At 34.2% G+C, this 15,078-nt stretch overlaps 2 protein-coding genes across 7 annotated transcripts in view; both read right to left on the reverse strand.

Annotated features, from left to right (window-relative positions):
* Window positions 1-7,344, reverse strand: part of LOC135770774 (uncharacterized) — a 124,325-nt gene extending 116,981 nt beyond the window's left edge. The window contains exons 1-13 of one of the 6 annotated variants that reach the window (XM_065280566.2): window positions 7,190-7,344; window positions 6,986-7,024; window positions 6,681-6,766; window positions 5,991-6,377; window positions 5,613-5,885; window positions 4,194-4,580; window positions 3,801-4,088; window positions 3,340-3,636; window positions 3,228-3,263; window positions 3,006-3,138; window positions 2,131-2,210; window positions 858-876; window positions 600-729 (exon numbers count right to left, since the gene is read on the reverse strand). In XM_065280566.2, coding sequence (XP_065136638.1) covers window positions 687-729; window positions 858-876; window positions 2,131-2,210; window positions 3,006-3,138; window positions 3,228-3,263; window positions 3,340-3,636; window positions 3,801-4,088; window positions 4,194-4,580; window positions 5,613-5,885; window positions 5,991-6,377; window positions 6,681-6,717 — 1,980 coding nt within the window. In that variant the 5' untranslated portion in view covers window positions 6,718-6,766; window positions 6,986-7,024; window positions 7,190-7,344 and the 3' untranslated portion in view covers window positions 600-686. The other 5 variants (XM_065280567.2, XM_065280565.2, XM_065280568.2 and 2 more) reach the window with 5 other exon arrangements.
* Window positions 7,345-10,375: 3,031 nt separating this feature from the next.
* On the reverse strand, window positions 10,376-14,626 carry LOC135770778 (sialoadhesin-like). The gene is made up of 9 exons (XM_065280573.2): window positions 14,543-14,626; window positions 14,280-14,352; window positions 12,611-12,997; window positions 12,217-12,504; window positions 11,724-12,020; window positions 11,601-11,651; window positions 11,376-11,508; window positions 11,218-11,259; window positions 10,376-11,036 (listed from the first exon to the last, which is right to left on the reverse strand). The coding sequence occupies exons 2-9, from the start codon at window positions 14,308-14,310 to the stop codon at window positions 10,997-10,999; spliced, it is 1,269 nt and encodes a 422-aa protein (XP_065136645.1). The 5' UTR covers window positions 14,311-14,352; window positions 14,543-14,626; the 3' UTR covers window positions 10,376-10,996.
* Between the last annotated feature and the right edge of the window lie 452 nt (window positions 14,627-15,078).

Below are 15,078 nucleotides of genomic sequence, written 5' to 3' on the forward strand. Positions count from 1 at the left end.
TATTGTTTTCTCATTTTTCCCCGTTTTTAAATCATTGTTGCTTGGAGTTAGATTTGTGGTTTGGGTTAGGATGGATACTTTTGTGTATTGATTTCTACATGTTTTTCTTCCACTTTTAAAACTATTCTCATCATTTTCTGAGCCATGTTTATTAAATATACTTTAACATCTTAAATTAACTAAGGTTAGTCCTGGCTTTAGTTAAATCTTGTCTGTGAAACCAGGCCATAGAGTATACTGTATATTTTAAAGTAGATTCATATTTTGCCCATACAGACGAGCTATGCCTGTTCTGCACTGGTGGCTTAAAGTTCAAAACACAAAGACGGTTTATGTCTGATCATCAATTATATGATTTATTTATATTTAATTTTCAGGTAAAACATCATTAGAATTTTTTTATATTTGCAATGATGAATATGTTGTATACTTAAGTGAAAAGTTTTCTGATTAGACAACTTGCTCATTAAAGCTGAAAAGCCAAAGAGAGATCCAGATGCCTAACAAATCAGACAAAGTTACAGTAAGTATAATATAAAAGCATGTGAATTAAAATATTAATGCTATTATTTTCTTGACATATCCAAGATAAAGGTGTATTTTTTTATATTAATTAAAATATATGTTTGACTTTTTCTGTTTCAAACACTGTATTGGGCACTTTTTGCAGGTGATATGGAACATTTTTATTTGACGTTTCCATAAATGTTGAGGTCTTCCAAGTTGAATCTAAAAGTAAAAATTTAGAGACACAGAGGTAAGATCAGTAAATAACATTTCAGACACTATTTGAGGTCAGAAACTGTGTGTTAATTCACTAAAATGGTGTAAAGTAATGATAATGATTGATTACTTACAGTGCAGAATTTTCACTAACTAAAGTGCACAGGAGACAATAAACAATAAAAAAGGTTAGTTTTATTAAATAAATTAATTTAAACATGTTACATCTGATTATAATAAATTCTGAATATTTTTTCTGCCAAATGGCAAATAAACATTAAACTTTTCAGTAAACATACTTTATCATAATCATAACTAGCACTTACACTTTTAAAAATAAAGGTGCTAAAAGTTTTTCACAGTGATTCCATAGAAGAACCATTGGTTTAACAAAGATTAAAAGTTAAAGGTTCTTTAAGAAAAAAATATTATACCTTAACTATGAAGATTTAATATGCTTAAATACTTTATATTTTCTTTCTATTACTAAAATCCATTAATAGAAACATTGTATTACAAAAAAATCCTAACATGTAATACTCATTTTAGGCTGTGGAGGCCGCCATTGTGTTTCACACATTGTAAATTTTGGCTCAATGACGTGTAATGGTCATCACAAAATAATACTACAGTTTACTATAGTGAATACTACTGGATTTTTATGGGAGAATGTTTAACTCTCCACTCCCACAATCTTACCTCTCAGATAGTCTTGATTTTAATCATTTTTCATTTTTATGTTGTCTGAATTGTTTATTATTTGTTACTTTATACACTAGACAATGTTTTTATATTTTTAATGACATGCAGATGTTCACATACCACCACCTACACTCTTAGAATGGATGTGTTAAAAACATCAAAGTGTTACCTTTGGGATAACACACTAAATGCGTTGTCCCAGAATACACACATCTTTGTGTTTTATTGGAACAACACATTTTGTGTTACTTTTTAACAAAACTTTTGTTTTATTTTAACACAAAATGACACATAATGTGTTAATAGCATAACACAAAAAATGAGTAAAACATTAACACATCCTTTATTTGAGTGTATTGTGTGCATTCATAAATCTCATCTTCTGTTTCAAATCTACTGATTGAAGACTTGTTTACCATGTTTACCTTGCTGTAGTGTTAATAGGTTTGGATTTCAACCGTTTGACGTCATGTATTGTAATGTAAACAAAATGGCGGCCTCTGAATGACAAAGTTGTTTTCAAATGTTATTGATGAAATTTGTAATGTTTTTAATTTCACATTTATATAGCCAATTCCAGTGTTAATATATTAAACCATACATGTGGTTATAGTCAGGTTAACCTTTAATACTATAATACTGCACAAAAAATATTTGATGAAACAAATTATAGTTTTAGGGACTAACTTAAGAGATGCACAATACCTCTTTGGTGATGGTTACCGGGTTTAAAAATCTCATCTGACTCAGTCTCATCTGCTGATGATGCATACAGCTCATTTGACCTGTGAACAGATTAACACATCCATTAATATCACAACAAGAAAGGTAAAGTGTGATATTGTAAGTATTTATAAACAAACTTGTGTATATTTACTTTATTCCAGATGCATTTAGATCAGCAGACAATAAAAAAAAAACATATGGAAAACATATGGATTTCTATAAGAAATCAATCACATGCTTGATGATGTCACTCCCACTCATGTCTATGTGCGTCTGACCTACATTCACAGAATTTAATGGTACAAAAGCTGTCACTGGGCCAGCACCCTTTTGAAAAGTACACCTTTGTACCTAAAGAGTACATATTAGTGTCAGTGGTGTAGACCTAACAAAAAAGTGGTGTATATCATTACTCCTGGCCCCAAATGAAAAAAAGACAAACGTCAGTATATTTGTTTGTTTTAGTTACATGACTGTTATAACAGTTTATTCAATTTATTAATATTTATTCATAACTTTTCACTTGGTTAGATTATAAAATAACATTTTCCAAACAAACTTTGGACTTTCCATTGCTGTGACTGTGTATGCGAATATGCGGGGAGGCACATTGTCTAGCTGAGCGTAGCTGGTGCAACAGGTGTAAATAATGTCGGAAATAGCTAAGCCTGATATAAGGCTTAGACACAACTTTTTTTACGTCCGGCTGGTGCAACCGGTCTGAAGACCTAAAATTAATATTGACAGTGTTGTTTTAAAAAGCTATACACATTCAATAAAATTTCATCATGTCAATTTATTATAAATACTTATTCAGACTTCCTAAGTATAACCCTGATGTAACACACATGTACCTGTTACACTTCTTGTATATGATGACTCCAGCAAATATGCAAATGAGAAGCAAAGCAAATGAGAAGGCTAGACTGTAAAGCCCAATTGTCTTCAAGTCAAAGGTCATCACATCAGGTTCATTCTGGGAAACAGCTATAGGAAGTGGATGAAGGAAGTTATTTATTAGTCATTGTGATGTATATATCATGTAAAGAGCTACAGGACAAATGTGAAACACATACATTTACTCTGGACTGGAGTCACTGGTTTTGAAGAATCTGCAGAAAAAAAAATTCAAAAATGAAAAAAACACAAAGAAATCGCACACATCGTGTATGTCTTGAAATCACTCACGTTGTTCATGTAAGTCGACAGATGCTGTGATCTTCTGTCCAGAAATATTTGTAGTGCAGATTAATTTCTTCCCATCATCTTTCTTTTCCCCCAAAAATTTTATGGTGGAAAAGGTGGCCCATTCAAACCCTGTAAGTTGTTTTGTATCATAATTGACCGACATGTTCTCATAGTTCCAGGAGAGGATCGGAGGATTCGTCTGGCAGGAATGGTGGACGGTACAAGTGAAGTTCATATCAACACCCTCTATGATATCTGCTGCCTGTTTAGGCTCAATGGTTATACTAGAATAGACACCTGAAATTAAAATTATGGCACAAACATCAAACATGATTTAAAGCTACATGTGAATGGATTTAATTTTTACAAATAGTTAAATGTTCAATGTCTTTAAATTTATTGTGAAACTGACTGTAACACACAGATAAAACAGAGGCAGCTTTAGATTGTTTTTAACTTACATTTGGCACTTTGTGATTTTGTAGCTCTTGTTGTTATGCCTCCATGATGTGTTACAGTACACTCAATATTTGAGTGTTCAGCCTTCACAACACCGGTGCGTGTCAGAGTGATTTTCCATTGACCATGTTTGATATCGACATCATCTATTTTATCAGATCCTTCAATACCCTTCAGAATGATGTTTGGTTTGCTGTATGGACAGGTGTGGTAGGTGTAACACGCTACTGTAATGCTGTCACCGGTCTTTAAACCTCCAGAAATATTAATGATGGGGTGCTGTGGATTTGCTTCAGTAGGGAAAAATGTTACAGTTAGGCAACCGATGATACAGCTGTAATGACACTTAAAACCAAAAATATTTCATTAAAAGAACATGTGAAGTATTTACGTACAGTCAACAATAATTGTAGAGGTGACATCAAAAAACTTATAGGTGCGCCATCCAATATTTTCAGGGTCAATCCATGTATATAATTTTTCGCCATTGTGGGACGAATTCACGCTTTTGATCAGCAGACTACAATCTTGATCTGAGTTGTTATGCCTATATATATCAGTTTTTCCTCTGAACTTGTCAATGACACTGTCTGGATTCAAGGGATCATAAACTAAAGGGTAACCACGAGAGACCCACTGATACCATGTAACTCTACGTGGGTTAGTTGGTGGGTTTGAAGTGTAAGAGTAAGAGCACGGTATAACCAGACAGGAACCTTTGAGGCCATGAATTTCTGTTGGCATTTTCACTTCCCATGCCAAAGTCTCACACGGCAGAACACCTGTGAGAAAAATGTTAAATGTAAGAGTTTCTTTTAAATCTTTGTATTAACATACTCCCAGCAGGCATATGACCGACCTTCAGCGTTGAAATATGGTTGTCAGTTCTTGTTTCTTTGAAGTTACTCTTGTCACAGATTAATAAAGTACAGTCACTACATTATTATTACTGGTGAAAGGTTTTGAAATATGAAAACTAATTTCTTAGACCTTTCCAACAATATATAGTTCGTTGTGATAGATTTACATTTACATGAAAAATATTGAAGTAAACTTGGGTGTCCCACTCCCAGGCAGGGCTTTGAACCAGATTTTTTTCCCAATTGGTTCGTTCCGAACAGAAACAGTATTTTAACATTTCTGGTTTTCGGTTCAACCCTAGAATTGACGTTCCTGAACCGGCTAGAACAAAAAAACAAAGTTCCTGAACCAGTTAATAACGTTCCATGTCAGCTATGGGACATACAAATAACATTAAACTTAAATTATTAGTCTACATAATTTTCCTTAAGTCTCTATCTTGTCATTAAACATTAAAAGGCTACATTAAGCGGCATAACTGTAATTCTGACCTACATTTGTTGAGTACACTTAAACACGCGCACACACAGAGATGGAGGACAAATGCCAAATGGCGCTTCTGGAAGAAGATGCAGCATAAACAGTCGCTCCACATAAAGTGAAAATGACGTTGTTTTTCAGTGCTTTATTCACCAAATGTATTTTACCAGTATGAGACAAAGTAGCGCAACTCTCTCTCAAGTTTATACATCAAGAGTTCTGATCTTTGGAGGGCGGAGTTGGACTTTTCTGTTCCAGAACATATATTTTTTGAAAGTTTCTGGTTTCATTTCTGTTCCTTGCAAAGCATCAAAAGATTCTGCTTTTCATTTTCGTTCCATGAACCGGTTCAAAGCCTTGGTCACAGGACCATGCCAGTTAACGGGACAAATTTATTGTGAAACTGACTGTAACTCACAGATAAAAGAGGCAGATGTATGCCTTTTGTTGCATATAATTTTTTTTTAACTTACATTTTGTAGCTCTTGCTGTTATGCCTCCATGATGTGTTACAGTACACTCAATATTTGAGTGTTCAGCCTTCACAACACCAGTGCGTGTCCGAGTGGTTTTCCATTGACCATTTTCCATAAGGACGTCATCTATTACATCAGATCCTTCAATACCGTTCAGAATGATGTTTGGTTTGCTGTATGGACAGGTGTGGTAGGTGTAACACGCTACTGTAATGCTGTCACCGATCTTTAAACCTCCAGAAATATTAATGATGGGCTGCTGTGGATTTGCTTCAGTAGTGAAAAATGTTACAGTTAGGCAACCGATGATACAGCTGTAATGACACTTTCAAACCAAAATATTACATTAAAAGAACATGTGAAGTATTTACGCACTGTCAACAATAATCGTGGAGGTGACGTCATAAAATTCATAGGTGCGCCATCCAATATTTTCTGGGTCAATCCATGTATGTAATCTTTCTCCATTGTGAGACAAATCCACGCTTTTGATCAGCAGACTACAATCCCAATCTGAGTTTGTAGGGTTATACAAATCAGTTTTTCCTCTGAACTTGTCAATGACACTGTCTGGATTTAAGGGATCACAAACTAAAGGGTAACCACGAGAGACCCACTGATACCACACAACTCTACGTGGGTTAGTTGGTGGGTTTGAAGTGTAAGAGTAAGAGCACGGTATAACCAGACAGGAACCTTTGAGGCCATGAATTTCTGTTGGCATTCTCACTTCCCATGCCAAAGTCTCATACAGCAGAACAGCTGCGAGAAAAACATTAATGTAAGAGTTTAAAATCTTTGTATTAATATACTGCAACATATGTTATAAAATACCTTCTCAGTTGTTTGTATAATTTTCAGCATTTTTAAACTTTTGTATTTGTGACTGCTGTAAACATACAATGTAAGATCCAGCTGCTATATAAAGGTTATTTAAATACCCAGTTTATTGATGTTATATATCTGAATACAATGCATGCATTTAAACATTGTAAGTGACATAATCTCATGTATATTAATAAAATGCATTAATAGATGCATTAATAGATGAAAAGTACTCTGTACCTTGGATAAGTAGATAAAATACTTGCTGTCCTTTCATTCTTGGATCATGTGTGCTCTCTTATGCAAAACTACACCAAGCCTATAACCTACAAACAAGATTAAATGTTAATAGCGTTTCACAATACAATGTTATGTAAATGTAATGTCATGACTTTCAACAGTTATCACTTATCACCTAAATACTTTATCATAATCTCTTTTTTGCGTTTGTTGCCGTTTACCATTAGAAACTAAAAAGTGAAGTTGCCAATACTAGGATTAATACAATTAAATGTAATAATAAACTATTCATACTTCATTCTTACCTTCTCGAGAACCCTTCTCAAACGATTGGATTAGAAACACTTTATATTAAAAAGTAACAAAAACGAAAAAATGCTTGTTTAGGCGATAAAAAGAAAGGCGGGATTTATAAGGTACTGTATGTGTATTGTTCTGATGTCTCCCTAACCACCACCCACAGGTTTCCCAGTTCTGAATTCAGTTTTTATGTTTCACAAATGCCTTACCAATGACATCAATGCGTTTCTGGAACCAAACAACAGGCGTAGATTTAGGCATTGATATCCCTACCAACATTTAAGTAAATTTTGGTCATTTTTACAACCAACCTCTGCGAAATACTTGGAATGTTATATAACTGTGTTGAAAACACGACTTTACTGTCAGGTTTAACTCAAGCGGAAATACAGCCAATTAGAATTCAGAATGTACAACTAGACCCGCCTCTCTGTGATTCTAATTGGTCAACGGATACAACGTGAGGAGTACGAGCTGCCGAGCTGCTGTGATGCAGTAAATTAATTTCAAAACTCAAAAAATTATAAATAAGCTTATATTAAATTAGTTTTATCAGCAGATGAATATCAGTTTACGACGAGAGAAACGAAACTAAATTGAACACATCGCTTTCCAAAACTTTATAAGGCAGTCGATACACCGCACAATGAGGACATCTGCTGGTGTAATATTGGGTTACTGCAACCCACAGGTAAAAGAAAGGATGGATGGAGTAATAAAAACATAGCTTTACAAAGCTTTCAAGTGTTCCAAAAGCGCTATATATTTAAGATACAAATCCAAGCCTGTGATAAATGTTCTTCTTATACTACTAAACGCTGAAATAACACGGAATGTGTGAGACGTATTTTTAGAGATTAAATGTAAATAAAGCATTTTTTTATGCATCAAAACATTATGAATGTGGTCCAACATTTTACATGAATAATGGTATATTTAATTGTAAAGTGGCAAAACTATGACTAAATTAAAAAGATTAAGCACATTAAACACAGAAAAAAGGCCCTTCAAAAATTTTAGTAAATGTAAGCCCAGTCAACCACAAAGTGTAGTCAGACATATAAATTGTTTATGCACCCAATAAAATTAAAATATTTTTTGCAGATATTATAATATTGTTTATTCCTTTTTTAAACATTGTATTTAAATATAATTAATAAAAATAATAATATAAATAATAATAAATATTAGCTTGCCATTACCACATCTTTAACTGTGTGATTACTATATCAGTCAATCATATATCCTGTGTACAATAAAAAATATACAAAATATATACAAATATACAAAAAATTACTATTCATTTTACATTATCGTTTTAAAAAAGTGAAATGCGGCAACTGCACAATATCTTGACCATGATCCTGTGCTACGCTGCTGGCAACGATATACTATTTTTTATATTATAAATATTATTTCTTTTTTCTACAGTAGGGCTTCATAATGTACTATAGATTTTTATATGAGAATGTTTGACTCTTCACTTTCATCGTACCTCTCAGATATACTCTTGATTATAATCATCTTTTATTTGTATGTTTTCTGCGTTGTTGTTTATCATTTATTACTCTCCAGTTCATATTGAAAGTGCTTAACAGAAGACGGTGATGTTTTGTCATGATTTACATGGAATGAAGCCAGGCACATATGAACACAAAACAGGTACAAACTGAGAAAAACAAAAACCCACGAGGGGGCAAACATAAAAAAAAACTAGATAACTAAAAGAACAGACTAGACAGGAACTTGACTTTAAATACAACTAGACAGGAAATAGCCTTAAATACAACTTGACTTACAGACTTGATGATAATACAAAACAAACCAGCACAGTACAGCAGGGCATTAAATAAGGGATCAAATCAAGAGGGGAACAGGTGATAATGATCAAACAAAAACAAGAATATTGATAAGGAGACAAGGGGGCGGGGTCAGAGACGAGACAGGGAAACACAGCACAATAGCCATGTGCGACAAGCACAAAACATGTGGGACTGTCATGACTCAAGACTGAAAAGCATGAACAAGAAAGCCAGGATCATGACATGTTCTTGTATTTTTAATGTCAAGATGTCAAGACCACATACCACCATTTATATCTCTCATCTTCTGTTTCACATCATTTTACAATCTTCTAATTAAAGACTTGTTTACATCGCTGTAGCATTAATAGAATGGGTTTTGATTGCAACCTTTTGATGTGATGCAGTGAAAATATCTTTTAAAAGTTTATTAAAACTATGACATTTGTACTGTTTTTAATTTCACATTCATACAGCCAATCACAGTGTTAATCTATTAGGCCGTACATGTGTTTATAGTCTGGTTACCATTTAATACTCTGTTTTAATCCAAACATCATTCATACAAAGAGCCTATATAGGCACTAGCTAAAGATTAAAATGATACCAAAGCTGTCACTGGGCCGGTACCCTTATCAAAAGTACGCTACTGTACACCTTAAGAGTGCATATTAGTACCTCAAAGGTATTGGTAGCAGATACATACATAGCTAAAGTAGGCTATACATTTTAAGACCACTTGCTTACAATGGAGGGTATAGGCCAAGCACAAGCATTGCACTAATATAAATTATTTTTAAACCAGCTAGTTTCACAGCAAGCCACAAATGTCAGTGAATTTACAGCTGTTGGTGATGGTTGCTAAGGTCGAGAGCAGTTTTAAGGTATGATGTCATATATTTTCTTCACACCTAAAATTACACTATTATAAACATAGCTAAACAGAGCTGATGTGATGCTGTCTCGCTCTCACGCAAAAGATATGTTTAGTCATTAACACACTATAATGTGATTATATTATATAGTTTTTTTTTTTTTAAAGTGATTCATCATATCACAAAAAATATAATTAAATAAAATTAAAATCAACATGAACTAAGATTAATAAATGCTTTACATGTATTGTTTATTCATGTTAGCTAATGCATCAACTACAGCCTACAGCATTATAATGGGTTACAAATATGTTCGGATATTTGCCAACTTTACGCTGCTGTCAACTGTCAAAGCATATATATTTACAGAGCATGACTTTTTTGCTCACCAGTCAAAGTGGCTAATGGTTTTCCAAACCTACTTGCCCCTCAGCATTATCATACATTTTGATGGGAATTATAAATACATTTCATATAATTAAAGTTGACTTTGGCATGCTAAATTGGCATGCTAAGTTGATTAAGAATAATTTAGCTATTTATTTTAACCCTTTCAAATGCATATTGACCACCCCAATTAACTGCATAGCGGGTATATTATTTAACTGCATGAAAAACATGCCATTTAGTGAGGCATGAATAGAGTAGCTTATAAAAAAGTGGTGCAGAGGGTATACGATTAACAGAAAAGATAAAAACACAAAAACCTCTAGACAAACACTTTTTTTATTAACAAAGCAGTAAACACTGCTCAGTCACGACATTATTAATAACCAAAACATAACCATAGGACAAATTATTTTTTCTTTATGCATACTGTTTTCTTAAAGCTGAATTTTAATTTGCTTACATGATTTTATTTACATAACTGTTTACTTCAAGGTAAATTCAGTAATTCACAAAAACAAATGTTGCTTGGATTTATATGAACATCGAATCACACATGCATTCTTTTTATTTCTAATATTTTTTATTTAAATGTGACATTTCACAAGACTTTTTTAAGATGTCAAATAAATCTTTGGTGTCCCCAGAGTACGTATGTGAAGTTTTAGATCAAATACCCCACAGATAATTTATTATAGCATGTTAAAATTGTCACTTTGTAGGTGTGTGCAAAAATGTGCCATTCTGGGTGTGTCATTTAACATGCAAATGAGCTGATCTCTGTACTTAATGGCAGTGCCGTGGTTGGATAGTGCAGATTAAAGGGCGGTATTATCCCCTTCTGACATCACAAGGGGAGACAAAAAGCTGCAGCGGAATTGTTCAGCACTTCTCCAGAAAGGTTTTAGCAGTTACACAGTCAGACATTATCCAGCACTGAGGCTAAAATCTGTCATCTACATGTACCTGTATAGCCTACAGGACAGGTACAGCTACAAATACAGAAAAAAATATTAATATTTTTGAGTAATTGTAATTTATACAGCCGTCAAAATAGTTTTATCCTGCTATCTTATGTGGTTGCGAGTGTGCCGGGACCAAGCAGATTTAAAGCGAAAGTATTTGATGAATGAACACAAGTTGGTTAACATCTACATTTAAAAAAATGCATACCTTTGTTTTGGGTGTGATTCTTGTCGATTACCAGATGAAGACCTATAAGTAACATTAATAATGTTATATTAAAAAGCTATACATGCGCAATAAAACTGAATTATGTCAACATATCAATACTTAATTAATATTATAACCCTGATATAAAACATATGTACCTGTTACACTTCTTGTATATAATGACTCCAGCAAATATGCAAATGAGAAGAAAGGCAAATGAGGGGGCTAGAATGTAAAGGCCGATTGTCATCATGTCAAAGGTCATCACATCGGGTTCATTCTGGGAAACAGCTAAAGGAAGTGGAAGATGAAGAAATTTATTGGTCATTATGATGTATATCATGTAAAGAGCTATAGGACAAATGTGAAACACACAATCATACATATATTATCTTGGACTGGAGTCACTGGTTTTGGAGACTCTGATAAATAATCTGTAAACGAAAATGTATAAATGATAAGACAGAATTTGGACACATCATGTATAATGTCTTGAAATCACTCACGTTGTACATGTAAGTCGACAGATGCTGTGATTTTCTGTCCAGAAATATTTGTAATGCAGATTAATTTCTTCCCATCATCTTTCTTTTCCCCCAGAAAGGTTATGGTGGAAAAGGTGGCCAATTCAAACCCTGTTAGTTGTTTCTTTCCATCTTTGACCGGCATGTTCTCATAGTTCCAGGAGAGGATCGGAGGATTCTTCAGGCAGGAATGGTGGACGGTACAAGTGAAGTTCATATCAACACCCTCTATGATATCTGCTGCCAGTTCAGGTTCAATGGTTATACTAGAATGGACACCTGAAATTATAAGCAGTTGGCACAAACATCAAACATGATTTTAAAGCTACATTTAAATGGATTAAACTTTGACTTTCCTTAATATTTACAAATAATGAAATGCTTAATATTTTTAATTTCATTGTGAAACTGTAAGACACAGATTAAACAAAGCAAGCATACGTATGTCTTTGAATGCATACACACACACACTTACAATTTGCACTTTGTGATTTTGTAGCTCTTGTTGTTATGCCTCCATGATGTGTTACAGTACACTCAATATCTGAGCGTTCAGCCTTCACAACACCGGTGCGTGTCAGAGTGGTTTTCCATCGACCATTTTCCATAGGAACATCATCTATTTTATCAGATCCTTCAATACCCCTCAGAATGATGTTTGGTTTTCTGTATGGACAGGTGTGTAAGGTGTAACACTCTACTGTAATGCTGTCACGGATCTTTGCACCTCCAGAAATATTAATGATGGGCTGCTGTGGATTTGCTACAGTAGGGAAAAATGTTACAGTTAGGCAACCGATGATACAGCTGTAATGACACTTAAAAACCAAAAATATTACATTAAAAGAACATGTGAAGTATTTACGCACTGTCAACAATAATCGTGGAGGTGACATCATAAAACGTATAGGTGCTCTTTCCAACATTTTCTGGGTCAATCCATGCATATAATTTTTCTCCATTGTGAGACGGATCCACGCTTTTGATCAGCAGACTACAATCCCGATCTGAGTTTGTATGCCTATATATATCAGTTTTTCCTCTGAACTTGTCAATAACATCGCCTGGATTCAAGGGATCACAAACTATTGGGTAGCCACTCGACACATACTGATACCACACAACTCTACGTGGGTTAGTTGGTGGGTATGAAGTGTAAGAGTAAGAGCACGGTATAACCAGACAGGAACCTTTGAGGCCATGAATTTCTGTTGGTATTCTCACTTCCCAAGCCAAAGTCTCATACAGCAGAACACCTGTGAGGAGAACAACGAATATAAGAATGTCTAACTCTTAATTTTAGTATTCACTTCCTGTAGCTCAAATACTATTGCCATTTGGAAACAAGATCATGGGTTTGATTTTCAGGGATGGGACAGTAGGCACTTTGAAAAAATATGTCATATGCAGAAATCATGAAGCAATGTGAAATGTTTGCTTTCTGTTGGCATACTGCAACATATCAAATGGAAAAAACATAAGTCATATCAGTTTGTCTTATTGGCCTAGTACACATGCATATTATATTCGGTTGTCACTTCGCCTTTCAGTGCTTGATCTTATTTTGTAAACACACTCTTCAGTAATTTATGGGATTTACAACCCTAATCTACAACCAAATCAACTTATGCAAACCCGGCGTTGGATAAACAAAACTGCCTCGCATAGACGTTTTCATAGTCTTGCTGCCTCCTCCTTGTTCTTTGATTGGTTCCCTATTTCAGTGGCAAAAAAGGTCCATAGTTTCCATGCTAGGCTTGCAGTGTAAATACATTTGCGCGCAAGGCAGCACGGGGAAACCCAGGCCAGGACATGACAGGTCACTTTGTTGAAAAAATAAATGCCTACCTTCTAAAAAAGCTTTGTTGCCTTAAATTTTAAATCAACTCAGATTTGCAAGTCATGTCAACTTACTATTATTTATCTTTATGAGATGAGTTGTTACAACTTATAAAATGAAGTTGACTTTTTCAACTATATTTTATGAGTTATAACAACTAATTGTAGTTATATTAAACTCATCTCTAGTCAAAATAAATCATAGTAAGTTTAAATTACTTGTAAATCTGAGTTGGTTCAACCAAAAAATATAATGCAACAAATAATTTTTTACAAGGGGAAAAAGTCTTCCGTATGCGCAGTGCAGAAAATGACAGGGGCACAAACTTTTGCTGAAAACAAGACAAATCCAATAATAAACAGAAATATATCCAAATGCTTTACCGCAAAGATCAAAATAACACCAAAAATTTAATGGCTTCATTAGCCAAAAGACATAAACGGTCAAGCACCACAATGGTATAGTATGTAAGTACAAAAAAGATGAGGACCTGGCAAAACTGCAAGACAGCACTAAGAGAAGCAGCCTTAAAAATGCGTACAACTCACAACGGCAAAATTATTTTGGTCACAGCAGTAAACGATAACCATGCTAGACGGCAGAACGCTGCTATGTTTACCTCTGTTTCATGTATCCCATATATAAACATAACCTCTTGCCCTATAAAATGCATGAACAGAAATGAAGTGACACAGTACCTTGAAACAGAAGATTTATCAGTCCTTTCATCTCTGGATCACTTCCACTTATATAGATAAACCAACTTATAAACTGCAAACAAGTGCAAATGTTAAAAACATTTCAGAATATCCCAAACAACATGCAGAACTTTGTAACAATGCACATCTAATCCCATTATGGTTTTATTGGGTGAATTCCTTTACCATAAGAAAACAAGAAGTGAAAGGGTACAAAGTGTATTAAAGTTACTTTAATATTAGCTTCTAAGTTTCATCCTTACCTTCTCAGCTCCCTGCTCAAATAAGTGGACTGGATGAGAACCAAAAAAAAGAAAAAAGTAAGAAAAGAGATGTAATAAATGCCCCTCTTGTTCAACTGAAGAAAGAATGATTTGTTATTTCATATAAGGCTTGATATGTGTTGTGCTCTGATGTCTCCGCCCACCAAGATCTAAAGGATTTCCTTTGTCGTCACAGTTTTGTGGTTTATCAAATATCTTACCCGTTGAATCGAGTTTTATGGGGGGTCTCCACAATGCAGCAAACACAAAATGGCAACACATAACTACTTTAAAGTCTCCCTTTAGTCAAGAATTTTATCAAATAAAACTCATCTTTGAGCATCATAACAGCATATATAAAAGTGCCACCTGTCAAAGTAATTTTTCATGGTGTAAAACAGCTTGAATTTAACTCAACACCCTTTCCTCATTTAGTATATGCGGATCTATGAATATGAATAAATAAAGTCCCCGCCCCCACTCTTTCGCATCACCTCGGACCATAGATAGTTGTAACTAGATGCTACATGAAACAG

The sequence above is a fragment of the Paramisgurnus dabryanus genome, chromosome 8, assembly GCF_030506205.2.
Source record: "Paramisgurnus dabryanus chromosome 8, PD_genome_1.1, whole genome shotgun sequence".
In the NCBI taxonomy this organism is placed as follows: domain Eukaryota; kingdom Metazoa; phylum Chordata; class Actinopteri; order Cypriniformes; family Cobitidae; genus Paramisgurnus; species Paramisgurnus dabryanus.

Coding starts and splice junctions, on each gene's coding strand:
- LOC135770778 (XM_065280573.2), bottom strand. CDS start 14,310: ATGAAAGGACTGATAAATCTTCTGTTTCAAG. Junction 12,505..12,610: donor CTCCACGATTATTGTTGACA/GTGCGTAAATAC, acceptor TCCCTACTGTAG/CAAATCCACAGCAGCCCATC. Junction 11,652..11,723: donor TGTCGACTTACATGTACAAC/GTGAGTGATTTC, acceptor TTTCGTTTACAG/ATTATTTATCAGAGTCTCCA.